This window comes from Rissa tridactyla, chromosome 5, assembly GCF_028500815.1.
Source record: "Rissa tridactyla isolate bRisTri1 chromosome 5, bRisTri1.patW.cur.20221130, whole genome shotgun sequence".
Taxonomy (NCBI): domain Eukaryota; kingdom Metazoa; phylum Chordata; class Aves; order Charadriiformes; family Laridae; genus Rissa; species Rissa tridactyla.
Genome location: NC_071470.1, coordinates 73,616,747 through 73,630,356, shown reverse-complemented (window position 1 = coordinate 73,630,356; position 13,610 = coordinate 73,616,747). Strand labels below are relative to the sequence as shown.

The 13,610-nt window shown below is 38.9% G+C and overlaps 1 protein-coding gene across 1 annotated transcript; it reads right to left on the bottom strand.

Moving 5' to 3' along the window:
• Positions 1-1,867: 1,867 nt before the first annotated feature.
• Positions 1,868-13,610, bottom strand: TMEM184C (transmembrane protein 184C). The gene is made up of 10 exons (XM_054202152.1): positions 13,245-13,610; positions 11,417-11,547; positions 11,283-11,319; positions 9,100-9,305; positions 8,221-8,295; positions 7,219-7,312; positions 5,677-5,789; positions 4,867-4,966; positions 4,216-4,387; positions 1,868-3,736 (listed from the first exon to the last, which is right to left on the bottom strand). Exons 1-10 carry the CDS (start codon positions 13,359-13,361, stop codon positions 3,444-3,446), a joined length of 1,338 nt encoding a protein of 445 aa, XP_054058127.1. The 5' UTR covers positions 13,362-13,610; the 3' UTR covers positions 1,868-3,443.

The window sequence follows — 13,610 nt, the reverse complement described above, 5'->3', positions numbered from 1 at the left end:
TAAAAATTTTTCCTAATATCCAATGTAAGCCTCCCCAGCGCAACTTGAGGCTGTTAGTAAATTTTTTAGAATCCCTGAGAGAATCATTTTTCGTAATATAATGGGCCTGAACTCTTGTCTGCATGAAAGTTGTATAAAACATTACATCAGTCACCACAGCACTCCTGCATCCCTTCTAGTGTTACGTTTTGGTATAATAGGGGTGACAAGTTCCTTCTATTAATTTTATATCCAAATGGAAGACTAACAAAAGCTTCTAACTCAGCATTAATTCTACCTCTGTTAGCAACATATTTCTGTAGCTGCGTTTCTTTATACTGTCAGTGCTGTCTCTTCAGTGTAGAAGAGGCATTTCTGTGATTGCTCCTTAACAGGAGCTTGTAGAGACACCCACAAATAATTTTTCTAGAATCTCACTGCATGTGCTCTTCATTAGGTCAAATGTTTCAGGTAGGCTCTCTCAGTTTAACTTCAGGGACTGCTGGAGCTGTGGTTGTCCCAGCCTGCAGCTGAACCTGCACCTGATAGACTGCTCTAATAAAGCTCCTGCTGGAAGGGTGGAGGAAAGGTCTCCAAATCTCCCCCCCCCCCCCAAAACAGAGGTAAGGAAAAAAGTCAAGTTTTCAGAAAATAAAGTAACTGGATACCATCCTTTATCCAAGAGCTACAATGCATAACAAAATATAAGCGAATTAGAGTAGGCCACAGGCTTTTCATACTACATAGAAAATAGCTTTTCTTTAAAAAAAACCAAAAAACAAAAAAAAACCACAAAAACTAAAAAAATCCCCAAAACCCAAAGAAAGCCATGATCCATAAAAATCTAAGTTACTGTGACACAACCAAACCTAGTAGGTACAGGATACTTTCACTAAAGTGCAGTTTTATAGAGAATTGTTGAGGCTTCTCAGGCGGGAAGACCTCTGATAAAAGCAAACCCATTAAATAATAGTAGTTAGCCTTATTTATTAAGCTTTTCAGCAACTAATAAGACCGCAAAGTGATTTAAAGAAAAATTAAGGACATATTACTTAATGAGACTTACTCAATGGGACTAAGTAAAGGGCTGAAAATGACCATTTCTGAGTTCTCAAGCAGTGTGTTAAGTAAGGCAAGGGCAATCTTATGAAGGACTATATAAAATGTTAATTTGCAAATAGACTTGGTAAGTCATGCTGTGGAATGCTGCTGTAGTAGTTTCCAAAACACAGTGTAGGTGTCATTGAAAGATTTATTTTGGAAATTCAGTATCAATCTTCAACGGAAAGGTATGATCCTGTAAGATACTGCGATGAAAGAAAACCTTTTCTCCCAGACAAAAAAAAAAGGAGGAATAGTGTGCACGTGGAATAACTGAGTAATAATAAAATAATTTAATAGCTTTCCAGAAATGACATGAAAGAAGCAACCATCATTTCAAGTATTACAAAAAACTCTTCACTGTGAGACTTTTGAAAAGCTAGAGCACAGTAGCTACTTAGCTTCCAGCAGCTCTGATCCTTCAAGATGCTATTTCTACCACTGCCCCTTTTTACCTGCATACGTGCAGGAAATCAGATTTTTTCTAATATAGTGACTACAGTGGGCACTGAAGGCCCCAAGTGTGAGCTTTTACAAGTTGTTTCCTTTTAGAACGTGACTATTACGTGGATAAAAAGATACCTGGAATCAAGCATAAATAAGTAGATTCTGATTCTTCATAAGCTCAAACAAGAATTCCCTTTTTAGTACCAGCCTTAAAATACAGAAAGCACAAACTCTTGTACAAGTTGTACTGAAGATCCCTTCCTTCCATGAAGACAGTTGCATTCACCTGTCATTCACACTCTTAAACTACCGTAGCAGTAAATCAAATGGAAATAAGATGAACAGTTTAAATAAAATCTTTAATTGCTTATTTACAACAAAGGCAATGACTTGGCAAATTAAAAATTATGATTTGCACTTTCCCACTAACTTCAGATACAGCAAGTACAGTCAACTATAAAATATGCAGCCTAGTGAGTAAGGCGCAATATTTACATCACACTAGTACTGCAAAAAAAAAAAAAAAGCACTTAAATGAATTTACCGTGACAGCCAGAAGTTAAACATTTATCCTGTAAACGCTAACAATCCTGAAAAAGAACCTTCAGATGTCACTTAAAAGGTCAGTGCTCTAGTTTTGTTAGGTTTTGTTTTTTTTTTGTCCGATTGCAAACATGCAAAAAAAGTAAAAATCTGGTAATGGGATAAAAACAATACCCCTCTGATTTTGTCAGTTTTTGCAAAATAACAGTTTGATACAAGTGTACTATTTCTTGGTCTGAAATCTAATGCTAGTAACTTCAGTATTAGACTAGCTACCTAGTTTTACCTTAGCAAAGGTCTTCTCTGGGGTGGTGGGAGGAAAGAAAAAAAAAAAAAAAAAAAATCAACTATTACATTTGAATCCAGGCTATACTAGAAGCATAATACAATAATCACACACACACACAAATTTATGAATACAAATTACTACAGACACATTGTCAAGATACCCTGCTTTAACAGCTTAAAAAAAACTTAAGTGTTAAAGTGCAGCCCAAAATAAAGAAATCAGGGTTGTTTTCTACTTCCTTTGACAGCCTTTATTCCCTTCCACCCCCCATGTATTTTAAGGTAGTAACCGTTATTCTTATATTAGGAGGACAGGGAAAAAAGTCATCAAGTGTAAAGTATTAATCCAAAACCTATCATCCTGGCTGTCTCTTCTATATGTAAAAGACATACTGCAAATTAAGTGCTACAAGGACAACAGATATGCCAACCATATGCTGTGAGCATGGCATTTTGTAGCGAGACCTGTAGGGAATGCTTTCCTTGTACAGGTTCTTTACTGATGCTCTGTAATAACTATCTTCATGAAGGGGTTTTATTTAGCAATGCAGGAAAGGGAAGAAGATGGCATCTGTACACAAGTTACCATTTCGTCCACACTCCATTCAGCACTGGGGTAGGGAAGTTACCATCATTAAGAGGACAACCAAAGCTAATACAAACACTTCCTGCTAACTGCCCTCCCCACCTTAAATTACATTCTTGAAATTAAGTTTTTTCCATCGCTAGTAGTACTTACGCGTCCTCTTTAGAAGAGCAGAGTATTTTTTTCAAATGTTTCTTTTGTATTAATAAAAGTCAGTGTAATTTTGACATGATGCGTTAACTGTTTAGCAGTTTAAGGAGTTAATTCTTAAATTTATGCAGAAACTTTTACAGTGTGCGTGTTTTATATTCGTGGGTACTCAAAGATACTCACAGCCATTATAGATTCAGAATTCAGATGTCAGTTATGGCCATATCCTCTTCCTGTCTACGCAGTAGCTTTTCCAAACTTCTCAGGTTTCATCACTAATGGTACATGTTAACAGAACATGTGGCAAGTCTATAACAGATTCCTTAACACATTCAAAGAAAAGGTGAGTCTAACTTTTATTCAAAGCCTTCTCTGATAAATTGTGCTCTAGTTCGGGTGGCTCCTCAGCGTCTCGAATACCAGAAGTGTTATAAATGCCATCAACTGCAGGGGCCGTTGTTGGTGTTGTGAGAGGTGTCACAGTGCGTCCAAACCCCTGATAATGACCCATGGGTGAAGATGGCATTGAAGAAGCATCAGAAATTGGGTCTTGAGTGGATGAAGACAGCAAACTCGTATGCTCGTTTTGTTCATGATCCTCAGCAAAAAACATTTTCCTTGGCTGACCCAAAACCGTCCTTCCTAGAATTATGCCAAATGAAAATACGTTTTAATACTTCCAGCACTATACCAAGGTCTTTGAACACATCAACTCTAAAACAGGCATGTTACATTAGAAGATGAGTCTTTTTTTATAACAGTTTTACATGGGCATCGTTAGCTTTAATAAATAAAAGGATGTCTTTCCATTAAGAAAAACCACAAACCCAAAAAAACCCGCAGCCACAACAAGAGAGACATCCCTCTCTTCTACGTATCACACCTGAAACTTATCCTGAGATCCACCTATTTAAAAGAAAAATTAAAAACTAAACTTCAAATCAGTCAGGAGTACTGGAAAGAGCAAAGTACCAGATAAACCATCAAATCCTCTAGGAATGCAGCTGCCACTAATTTGGTACGGAATGTTCTCAAGGTCCTACAGAGATGGATAATAATGTAAAATGAAGCTGAAAATACATATGCTGTTAACAGATCATACAAATCTGGCTGTTACTTACCAACGTTTCGAACCTGTTCTGATATATCTGCCCTTATATCAGAAATATCCCACATTGCAAGAAAAGAGTCAAAGCACGACCCTTCTTCAGCTTCTTGAACATAAGGTTTATAGGAAAAACTGTAGTGATGCGCAATAGCAGCCAGGAACATCTCAACACAAATGATAAAATCCTGCAATGAGAGAGATACTAACTCAATAGTTAATCATTCATAACTGAAGAAACAACTGAAAGACTGCAATTGCCTTGGGATACTGGCATCAGCTACTTTTCCACCAGAGGCAGGATATTCTGGGCAGGCTTCGGAGAGCCGTAGATACTGGAATCAGTCCTTGCCTGATGGACTGACTTACTGGAAGTGGATATTCAACAAGCAGCAGCTCTACAATGAATTCTTGCAAGAAGCAACGCACAGATATCCAACAGAAGTAGTTAAACTGGGGCACATTCCTCCCGCCCAACGCACGGATATAGAAGTGTCAAGCAGAGAACTCACTTGGGGAGACTGGCTGAAACTCAGCCCAACTTAGAATAAATTCAGTACTAATCTAGCTTGTGTTAACGAAAGTGAGTATGACAAAATTTGCTTGACATCAGCTACGTCATCTTATGTATAGCCATTCCTCCTAAGAAGTAATTGTCTGCTCCTACCTGTAGGCCTGTAGCCACAGCTTCCACACTTTGCCATTCCCAGGTGTGTTTCTCAGAAATAACGCCAACTTTCACCAACAATGCAATAAGCACAGCTTGCCTATAAAGATTTTTTTTTTAATTGTTATTGTAACAGTAGTGCCAAAAAAACTTCAAACAAATCTGGTAAACAAGGCCTGTTTGTATGTGTACGTATGTATGAACATAAGAAGAATGTTACAGAAAACTTACTGTTTATATATTTAGATTTTTAAGAGGAGGAAAACAAAACCAAACAGACTTGAAAAGAGATGTCATTCATCCATGGTCCTAAAGACCAACAGAGAACCCAACCAAAGAAGAGTTTGTTGCTCCAGTTAGTTATTAGAACAAGTTGCTTCTCTTTCGGGGTATTGCTGCAGCCCACAGAGTAATGTTCAGGCAGTTAAAGGCACTCTCATTAGCAGCTATGCAGGAGCAAGGCTTAAAATAGTAACTAATAGCAACTTATTCTGAAAAGGTTAAAGTATTTTTTTCTTTTAGTTTAGTTTAAAAAGTAAAAATATAATTTTTCATTTTGAAATAACTGCAAGTGAAGATTCTAAAATAAATTCTGTTCTCGAGAATCACCTTACAAAATTGCAAGCCTAAAAAACAATCTTAAGTGAAGAAGCCTGGTCTGTCCAAGGCACCCTTTTCCCCTCACAGCACTTCACCAAGATTATGGGCAGATTTTTTTGAGGCCTCTAACCTCAGTAACAAATCCAGCCTTTTTAGCTCTTTTATGATCCATCCTGAGAGCAAGAAGCAATAAGTAAATAATTCACTTACCAGAAAGAAACAAAAACGACCATCTTCACACAAAGGAACTTGCCAACAGGTTGGATAGGATTCAGTTCCTCACGTAGTACTTTATAAAACAGCACCAGACAATACATAGCAAACTAAAAGACAAGGAAGAAAAGCTTTATTTTGTGAGGGAGTTGTTTTACAGCATCTCTTCAGTTAAAAAATGTATCACAGTACGATACAAACTTAAGCTATCTATTTTAGAAAAGGGGCTCTGGATTTATGGAAACTTTGCCTTACTGTTTTAAAGCAGACTTTTTTTTTTTTTTTTGCTTGAAGTTGTATTCCTTGAATGCGTGGTATTGGCAGACAGAGATTGAGGTCATCTATCTACACACTAAAGCAAAGCACAGGAAGGTCCCATAAAATCTTTTCAATGCTAAGCATGTCTCTAGGGAAAATGGGATAAAAAGCACGTGTTCTTTCAGGCTTCTGTTAAGAACACCGGAAATGTTGCCTCTTAATGAGAGGCGAGGCAATGAATGCAATCTTCACTGCAAATCGGAATGAGTTTCCTATTAATGGCAACTGCAAACTACTGAACTAATGCATAGCCAAACCTCAGGAATTGATCTTTTCGCACCTTTTCACACACATTCTCCTAGCCTCTTGCTACTACGTTTCTTTAAGCAATCCTGTCAACCAGGACATGCAGAAGTATCTGCTGGGACTGTTGTCACAGCAGAAAGCAGTCACAGCTCCTTCTCTAACAGTCACCCATCAAACACGATGGTGGCAGTAGGAGGAGGACACCCTTTTTGGATGGGATGTCACGCTGTTCTGACTCCTGCTGCTGTTGCCAAGAGAAGAAGCTTGGAGGCTAGAAGGCTAAGCAGCAAGGAGACAGAGCTGCTGCTCTCTCCTCTTGCAATAGATCATGTGTAATATGCCCTGGGTGAAGCAGAAAATTATTCCTCTGGATTCCCAGCAAGCCACTAAATGCAATCTCTGACCTCCAAAATGAAATTTTCAAGTCTAGGGGCTGACATCTTATCCTTACCCTGACATCATCTGGCAGCTGAACCAACAAGACAAGGTTGGCAGGCCAGAATCTTAGCACTGCATGCACCATCTCCATTTTTTCCTGTCAATGTTGTTACCAGCAGCTTTGTAACACAGAATTTTTAACGTAGCCACTGCCGATTTTTACAAAGGTACATGTGCTGGGAGGAAGCTACATGGGTGAGCGAAGTCGTCTCTTCTGCAGAGAGGCAAGTCCACAGCTCTAACATGCTCAGGCCATATCACTTCACCCATCACATAGTTTGGGGTAGAAAGGCAGGGCACTTAATGCTTCACGGAGCTTTGCAGTAAAAATAATAGAAGTTTTAGGTTATCTGTTTTCCTAGTATTTTGCATACATAGTATTTAACAGATAGTAACTTTAACTTACAGTGGGAAATATTCTACCCATAAGAATCACCAGACATTAACACAATTACTGTTAATAGTTCACATAAAAAGATTCACGCAATATTAACACGATGACTTAGAAGAGCAGAAAGGTGTACTCATGATACTCACTAGCTGTGACATGTTGTTAAGTATAACCAAGTAAGTCCAAGCATTGTTGAAGCTGAAGTTTCCTTCATCGTACACTCCCACGAGTTCACAAATTCTGAAAGAATTTTTAGAATTAATCACAATGTCATAAATGATCACTTTCTTGAAGTGATAAATCTTCATTACATCGATCAACTGTTATAATCCAAAAGCTCTTTCAGTACTCAAATATGGGCACTGGGGGTCTGCACAAGAATCAATTTCCAACAGCATATGGCATAGGTTTCCACCCGTATAGTATCTTCCATAGAAGAAACTGTGTTTGAATGCAGGGTAAACATACCCCATTGCTGAATGAGTTCAACAATTAAACATCAATTATTTTTTTTTAGCTGTTTTGCTTTTAACTGTTAGAACACATACAGCTAATATAAACATTTACGTGGATATTCTTGGTGAGTAGCAACTTCTTCCACAGTCCCACAGAATTAACAGTAATGACCATCAATACAAAGTTCATGAAATTAAGCTTTCAGTATGAACATGCATAACTGCCTGCTATTCCTTTACAGCAACAGGTTATATGATATGTATGAAGGCACACGGTCAAGCTTGCCACATGCAAAGTTTTATAAAGTTAAAAAAGTTACATGAAACCTGACTTTAAAAGTATGCTATTGTTGAAGCCAATGAGAAAAGGGGAAAGGAGGAAAAAAGGCTCTAAAAATTAAGAGATCGTAAAAATGTCTTTCCCACATAAACAGTGCTTCACATTCTCTCCCACTGCTTTCAGCAGCAGGCATTAAGTATTTACTATTTCAATTCTGCAAACAGTGATTTGCTATGGAGAATTCATAAAGAAATCACAGGTTGATTCAAATTGCCAGGACCCATTTAGCACATAGCACGAACAGTCTGCTTTCAAACTGCCTTGATTCAATACAAAGGGCATGAAAATTCTTTCCAACGTAACTCAAAATTACATCCTGAAGATCATTATCAATTATTTATGGGCATACTTACAAAGCAATAATGGTAGTAAATGGTCTGACAACAGTGTACTGCAAAACACCCAGTTTACATCTAAATAATAAAACTCTGCAAGAGAAACACAAAATTCATTGTACAAGAATTTAAAGACAATTCACTTATGGAAGTTTCCTGTTCTCAGTAGTTCCGATAAACTGAATTTTTATTTCACAGTAATTTCAACTTCTGCTTCCAGGACTTCAGTTTTTACAGTTCATAGTGTGTATATATGCAATACACAAAATACCCAGACTTTTATAGATACATAACAGGAAATACTTAATGATTCAATTCTTTTAGCCATGGAAAGGTTCCAGCTGGGCTAAATAAAGATAATGCAATCTTCACTGCGTTTGAAAATGTTTAAGAATGACTTACATTCATAGTTTGTCTTTAACATTTTAAATAGCTTTATTAAAATCTCTTAAGAGAGATGCTTATCAGATTAAGTGTGCAGGAACAAACAGTTCACAGGCATATGGCCTTTTGTCCTTCACCTGTAGAAGTAAAAGCAATAGCCTATCTGGTCTACCAGTGATTCTACATGAGGTTTTTGGCAAATATTGTATGATAGGAAAGGAAACAAATTCAAGGAGACCTTTTTCCAATATTTTTCAAAAATAAGTAATTTTCCTTCAGCACCACTTGAGTCAATGTATGTTAGTAACTAAGTGCGATTTATAGGATGTTTTACAGCTAGATGAAAACGTGTTCACAGCTGCTTCCAGTAGAGGTTCATAGTGGATAAACAAAATGTGTGCAAACCATAAACTGACTCTGACAAGCCACAACAGTTATACTACTAAGTATGAAAACAAAGTATTTCTATCTGATTACACTGCTTAAAATTTTAAGATGTCATCATATACTCACTCTCCCATAGCCCACGATGGACAACAACAGAGAGGCGGCAGATGTCTCTGCTGATCTTTTGCTTCTATTATTAATACGAGGTTTGGATACCGGTTGGTTAGATAATTTGAAAGAAAAACCATAAAATTATAGATGACATAAGCTTCATAGCATTCTCGACATGTATCCACATATATTGCAATGTTGGGGTATTTCAAAGCTATCCACTGTAAGAAGAGAGGTACACAAAAGGTTACATGCAAGAAAGACAAAAGTGATTCCAATGACAACACTGGCTGGCTAGTTCAGCAAGCAATACTTCATTAGATAGCAGGCACTAATTAAACAGCGCTTGAAGCATTTGGCTAATGAGAGCATGAACGCTACAGCTAGAAAATGTTCTGTGAAAATGCAAGTAGAATTTCAGATCGCATCTCTGCTGCTTCAAATGCAAGCGTGCCTAAAGCACTGCACGAGAGATGCTCTGTATCTTTGACCACACAATTCGGTCCTTAATTTAAAAGTAACAAAGGAGATGGTTCCTTACACATAACCTACTCCTGTTAGGAGGGGACAAGATTGAACTGTTTCCTGAAATTCATATATTCATTGTTAGTATGTGTTTGAGAACTAAGTCTTTAGTCCCTCAGTATAAAGTTGATTTATTTTGGTATCTAATGGGTAAATGTTTGTTCTGGCATGTTTGCAAAATATAGAAGGCAGCAGCAGATCAGCCTTAAAGTGGTAGTCATCCCTCTAAACAAGAATTTCAGACAGAAAAGTGTTTTTTTTTTTTTTTTTTTTGCAAAACTGTGGTTATGGAGCTGTCAGAGCTTTCAATTTTTGATTTTGAGTATCACACTGCTGTTGCACTGTTTAGTTCATCCTGCCCTGTTTTTTTTGTTTTGTTTTGTGGGTTGTTTTTTCTTTGGGGGTGGGGAAGGGGTTAAACAGAGGCGGATCTTTTGAGTTTACTTTGCTTCCCTAGGTTGTCATAGAGCAAATGCTGTGCCTTCTCTGACCTTCTTATTAGAACTACAGGAAAATGCTTCACATCCTCATCGTAGTTAAGAAATACGAGAGATAACAGATGCTGCAACACTTTTGTGGAAGATGTAATACAGCATCTAATAGACTGAGAATACAGTATTTGAATCTGAGAAGAGAACTTTAAATGCAGCTCAGATTAAGCAGTCTAGCAGGATACCACATATGCAGCAAAGACCATAAGATCCAGGAGTCTATGGAAGATATCTGTATGTCAGAAACATCCCTGAATGCCTGGCTAGAGCTCACGTAATTAGCAGGTAGTTTTTCTTCTAAGGGAAAATTCTATACTTGAAATTGAAATATCAACCTGAGGTAATTGATATTCCCCATAGGAAACAGATAGCCTTGTTTTCTTCCCCACTCTCCTTCACTCTCAGATACTCTAAATCCCAGTCCTTCAAAAAAATAAAAAAATAAAAAAGAGGCGGGGAGAAAACATACATACATAAGGATGACACTCCATAAACACTCAAGAGATGGGAGAAAAATCAAAGGAAAAGTTCCTGGAAAGCTGTCTCTTATGGTGGAAACAGAAGCATTTGCAATGTCAAGAGATGATGACAACATGTAAACACACATCCTGTACAGTCCACAGGTTTAGTATGTTGCTTAGCTCTGGCTGAAATCATGTCTACAGGCGACTTATTACCATGAACCATATCTGGTATGGCAAATAGAATCTATTGCATAAAAGCATTCAGAAGTGGATTTTTTGTGGGATATTACCCTTTGCCTCCTGAAGCAAAAAGGATGAATTTTAGCACTAAGCATAACTCAGGAAAGAATTTTAGTTCTAAGCTTAACTGGTAAGGCACTGAATTTTGAGACAGTACTTGGATCTGTCTGGTTTCCAGTTCAGCCGTTACTGAAGATGGAAGGACCAAATGCAAGCTCTTGTCGTACCCCTTTCCACATCTGTCATAAAGGATACTGAAGGTTAAAAAGGGTTAGCAAGAGTGATCCCACAAGCTCCACAAGAAGAATGTAATATCGCTAGAACTACGTTTCTGATGTATTCCATTAATAGGAATGACCAGAAGTTTCTAGGACTACGACTCTCCATGCAGCGTATTTTCTGCTAACCGTGACACTTTTCCCTCACTCCCACAGCAAACAGAATTTTATCGAGCTGTTAACAGTAAGAGAACACTTACACTGTCTAAACTGTAAATCGGCACCATCCATAGAATCCTGTTACAATAACAAAAGAACATTTAATATTACTAGAAGTATTTTTAGTCTGAATTAAATTCAACATTTGTAGCACAGATAAAATATAAAATGTTACCTTATTATTGGCTTCTGTAATTCAGGTTGAGTATAATGGACTAAGTGTTGCAGTATTCCCCAGAGAGATATCGGTATAGTCATTAGTAGAAATATCCCAGCAATAAACCACGCCTTGGTATGAATTCCAACCTTGCAAAGAAAAAGAAGAATGCAAGATCAACGTTTCAGTACTAATACTTTAAAGTTTTACTAGTATAGCAAGAAAAATAATTTATCTTTCTTTTTCTATACTGTGAATAAAGTTTTAAGATGGATATTAAGTTTATCCCAATAATAAGTTTGGTTTTTCTAACTCTCCCTTCCAAACATACAAAATCCTAAAGTCTCCCTTGCAATCTGTTGATGTGGCTTAGAGTAAAACTTAAAAATTCAAAAGAAAAATATGAGGAATCTTCCAGAACCAAACAAAAACAATCACCAATAAACACAAAACGTTCTACAAAAACACCGTAATGCTCCCTATTTAATCTACTGAAAGCCACAACAGATTCCTTGCTTTTGGTCTGGAACTTATCTCAGTTCAGTGCTTCATTATAAAGTTTCTGAAAGATTGTGGATTTAAAGTATTTTTAGCTTTAAAACAAAGTTCCAACTAGTAATCTATTTCAACTAGTTTCATTTAACAATCTGAAATAGATATGCATTTATATATATGTATGGCTACAATTTTAAAACAAAGTTCTCTGAAAAATAACTATATTAATAACCCTAAGTACCCAAAACTGGGAAACATAGTAGACTCTTCTCAAACAGGTTTTTTTTTGTTGAAAATTTCTTCTTCGATCCCCTACTGTACATGAACATCCCTCATCTTCTGTTGCTTTACAGTTCAAAGATCCTTTCTGAGTAGTTTCTCTACCAGTATCAGATTTAATGATTTTGAAATTTCAGATACCACTTTGATATAAACATCCATTATGCTAAACATGTGAAAGCATCAGAACAGGGTTTCAAAATAGGAAACTTAAAATACACTTAACACAGATTTTACTGTCATTAAGTGCTTAAGATTATACCATGAAAAAGGTTACCTCCAGTAGAACAAGCCTGTATTAAATTGGACAATATATTTTTTAAGGTTACAATTTTACCTTTTGTTAGAAAAGTAATACTATCACATGTATGCGTAATTCATGCACCACTGTTACGAGATACTACAGTATGTCACACCACCACGGACATACCACCAGCACGAAAAAGAAGCTTCTCTACTACTATCTCAATAGACCGGGCAGAACTACCTGAAACATTTTAAGCTGAAAGAGGGGAGTTTTAGATTAGGTACCAGGAAGAAATTCTTTCCTGTGAGGGTGGTGAGGCACTGGAACAGGTTGCCCAGAGAAACCGTGGCTGCCCCATCCCTGGATGTGTTCAAGGCCAGGCTGGATGGGGCTTTGAGTAACCTGGTCTAGGGGAAGGTGTCCCTGCCCATACAACTAGATGATCTTGCAGGTTCCTTCCAACCTAAATCGTTCTGTGATTCTATGAACGCTCGTATTACCACAAAGTGTCAAAACATAAGTTATGGGCAGGGCAGCGGTCCAAGGTCCAGCCGTGCCCCTACAGAGACCGACTCCAATTTGTTCAGCATCGCATCAACTGTTCAAACACCGACTACTACTGAACCGGAAGGAGAAAGAAATCCTGTCCCGTTCCATCTTGCTCCGTTCGCGCTGTAACAGCCCCATAAACGCCCGCAGCCGCACGGCGGAACCCCTCCGCCCTCTCCTCTCCTCGCCAGGTCTTTGCCCGGGGCTGAAGGCCGCAGCCGCCCCGGGTGGGCCCGGGCTGACAGTGTTACCCCCCCGCCGCAGCCCGTCGCTCACCTCCAGCTTCTGCAGCTCCCAGACGCAGAGCGGCACCACCACCAGCAGCCCCACGATGTACAGCAGCACAACCAGCGGCCGGATCCACCGCCGCCAGTTCCCGCAGGTGCACGGCATGGCGGCGGCGAGGCCGGCCCCAGCGGCACCGGCACCGAGGCTCCTCACGCACCACCCCGGGGCCCGCCGCGCCTCAGCGGGCCGGCGCCGGGCCCGCCGGCGTCCGCATCACCGGCGGGGCCGCCCGCACGCCCGGCCGGCTCCACATCAGCCTCCGGCTCGGCTCGGTGCCCCACTGCCCCCCTCAGCCCGGCCGCTCCCGAGCCCGGCCGACCCTGGTCCAGCCCGGCCCGGCTCGGCTCGGCACCG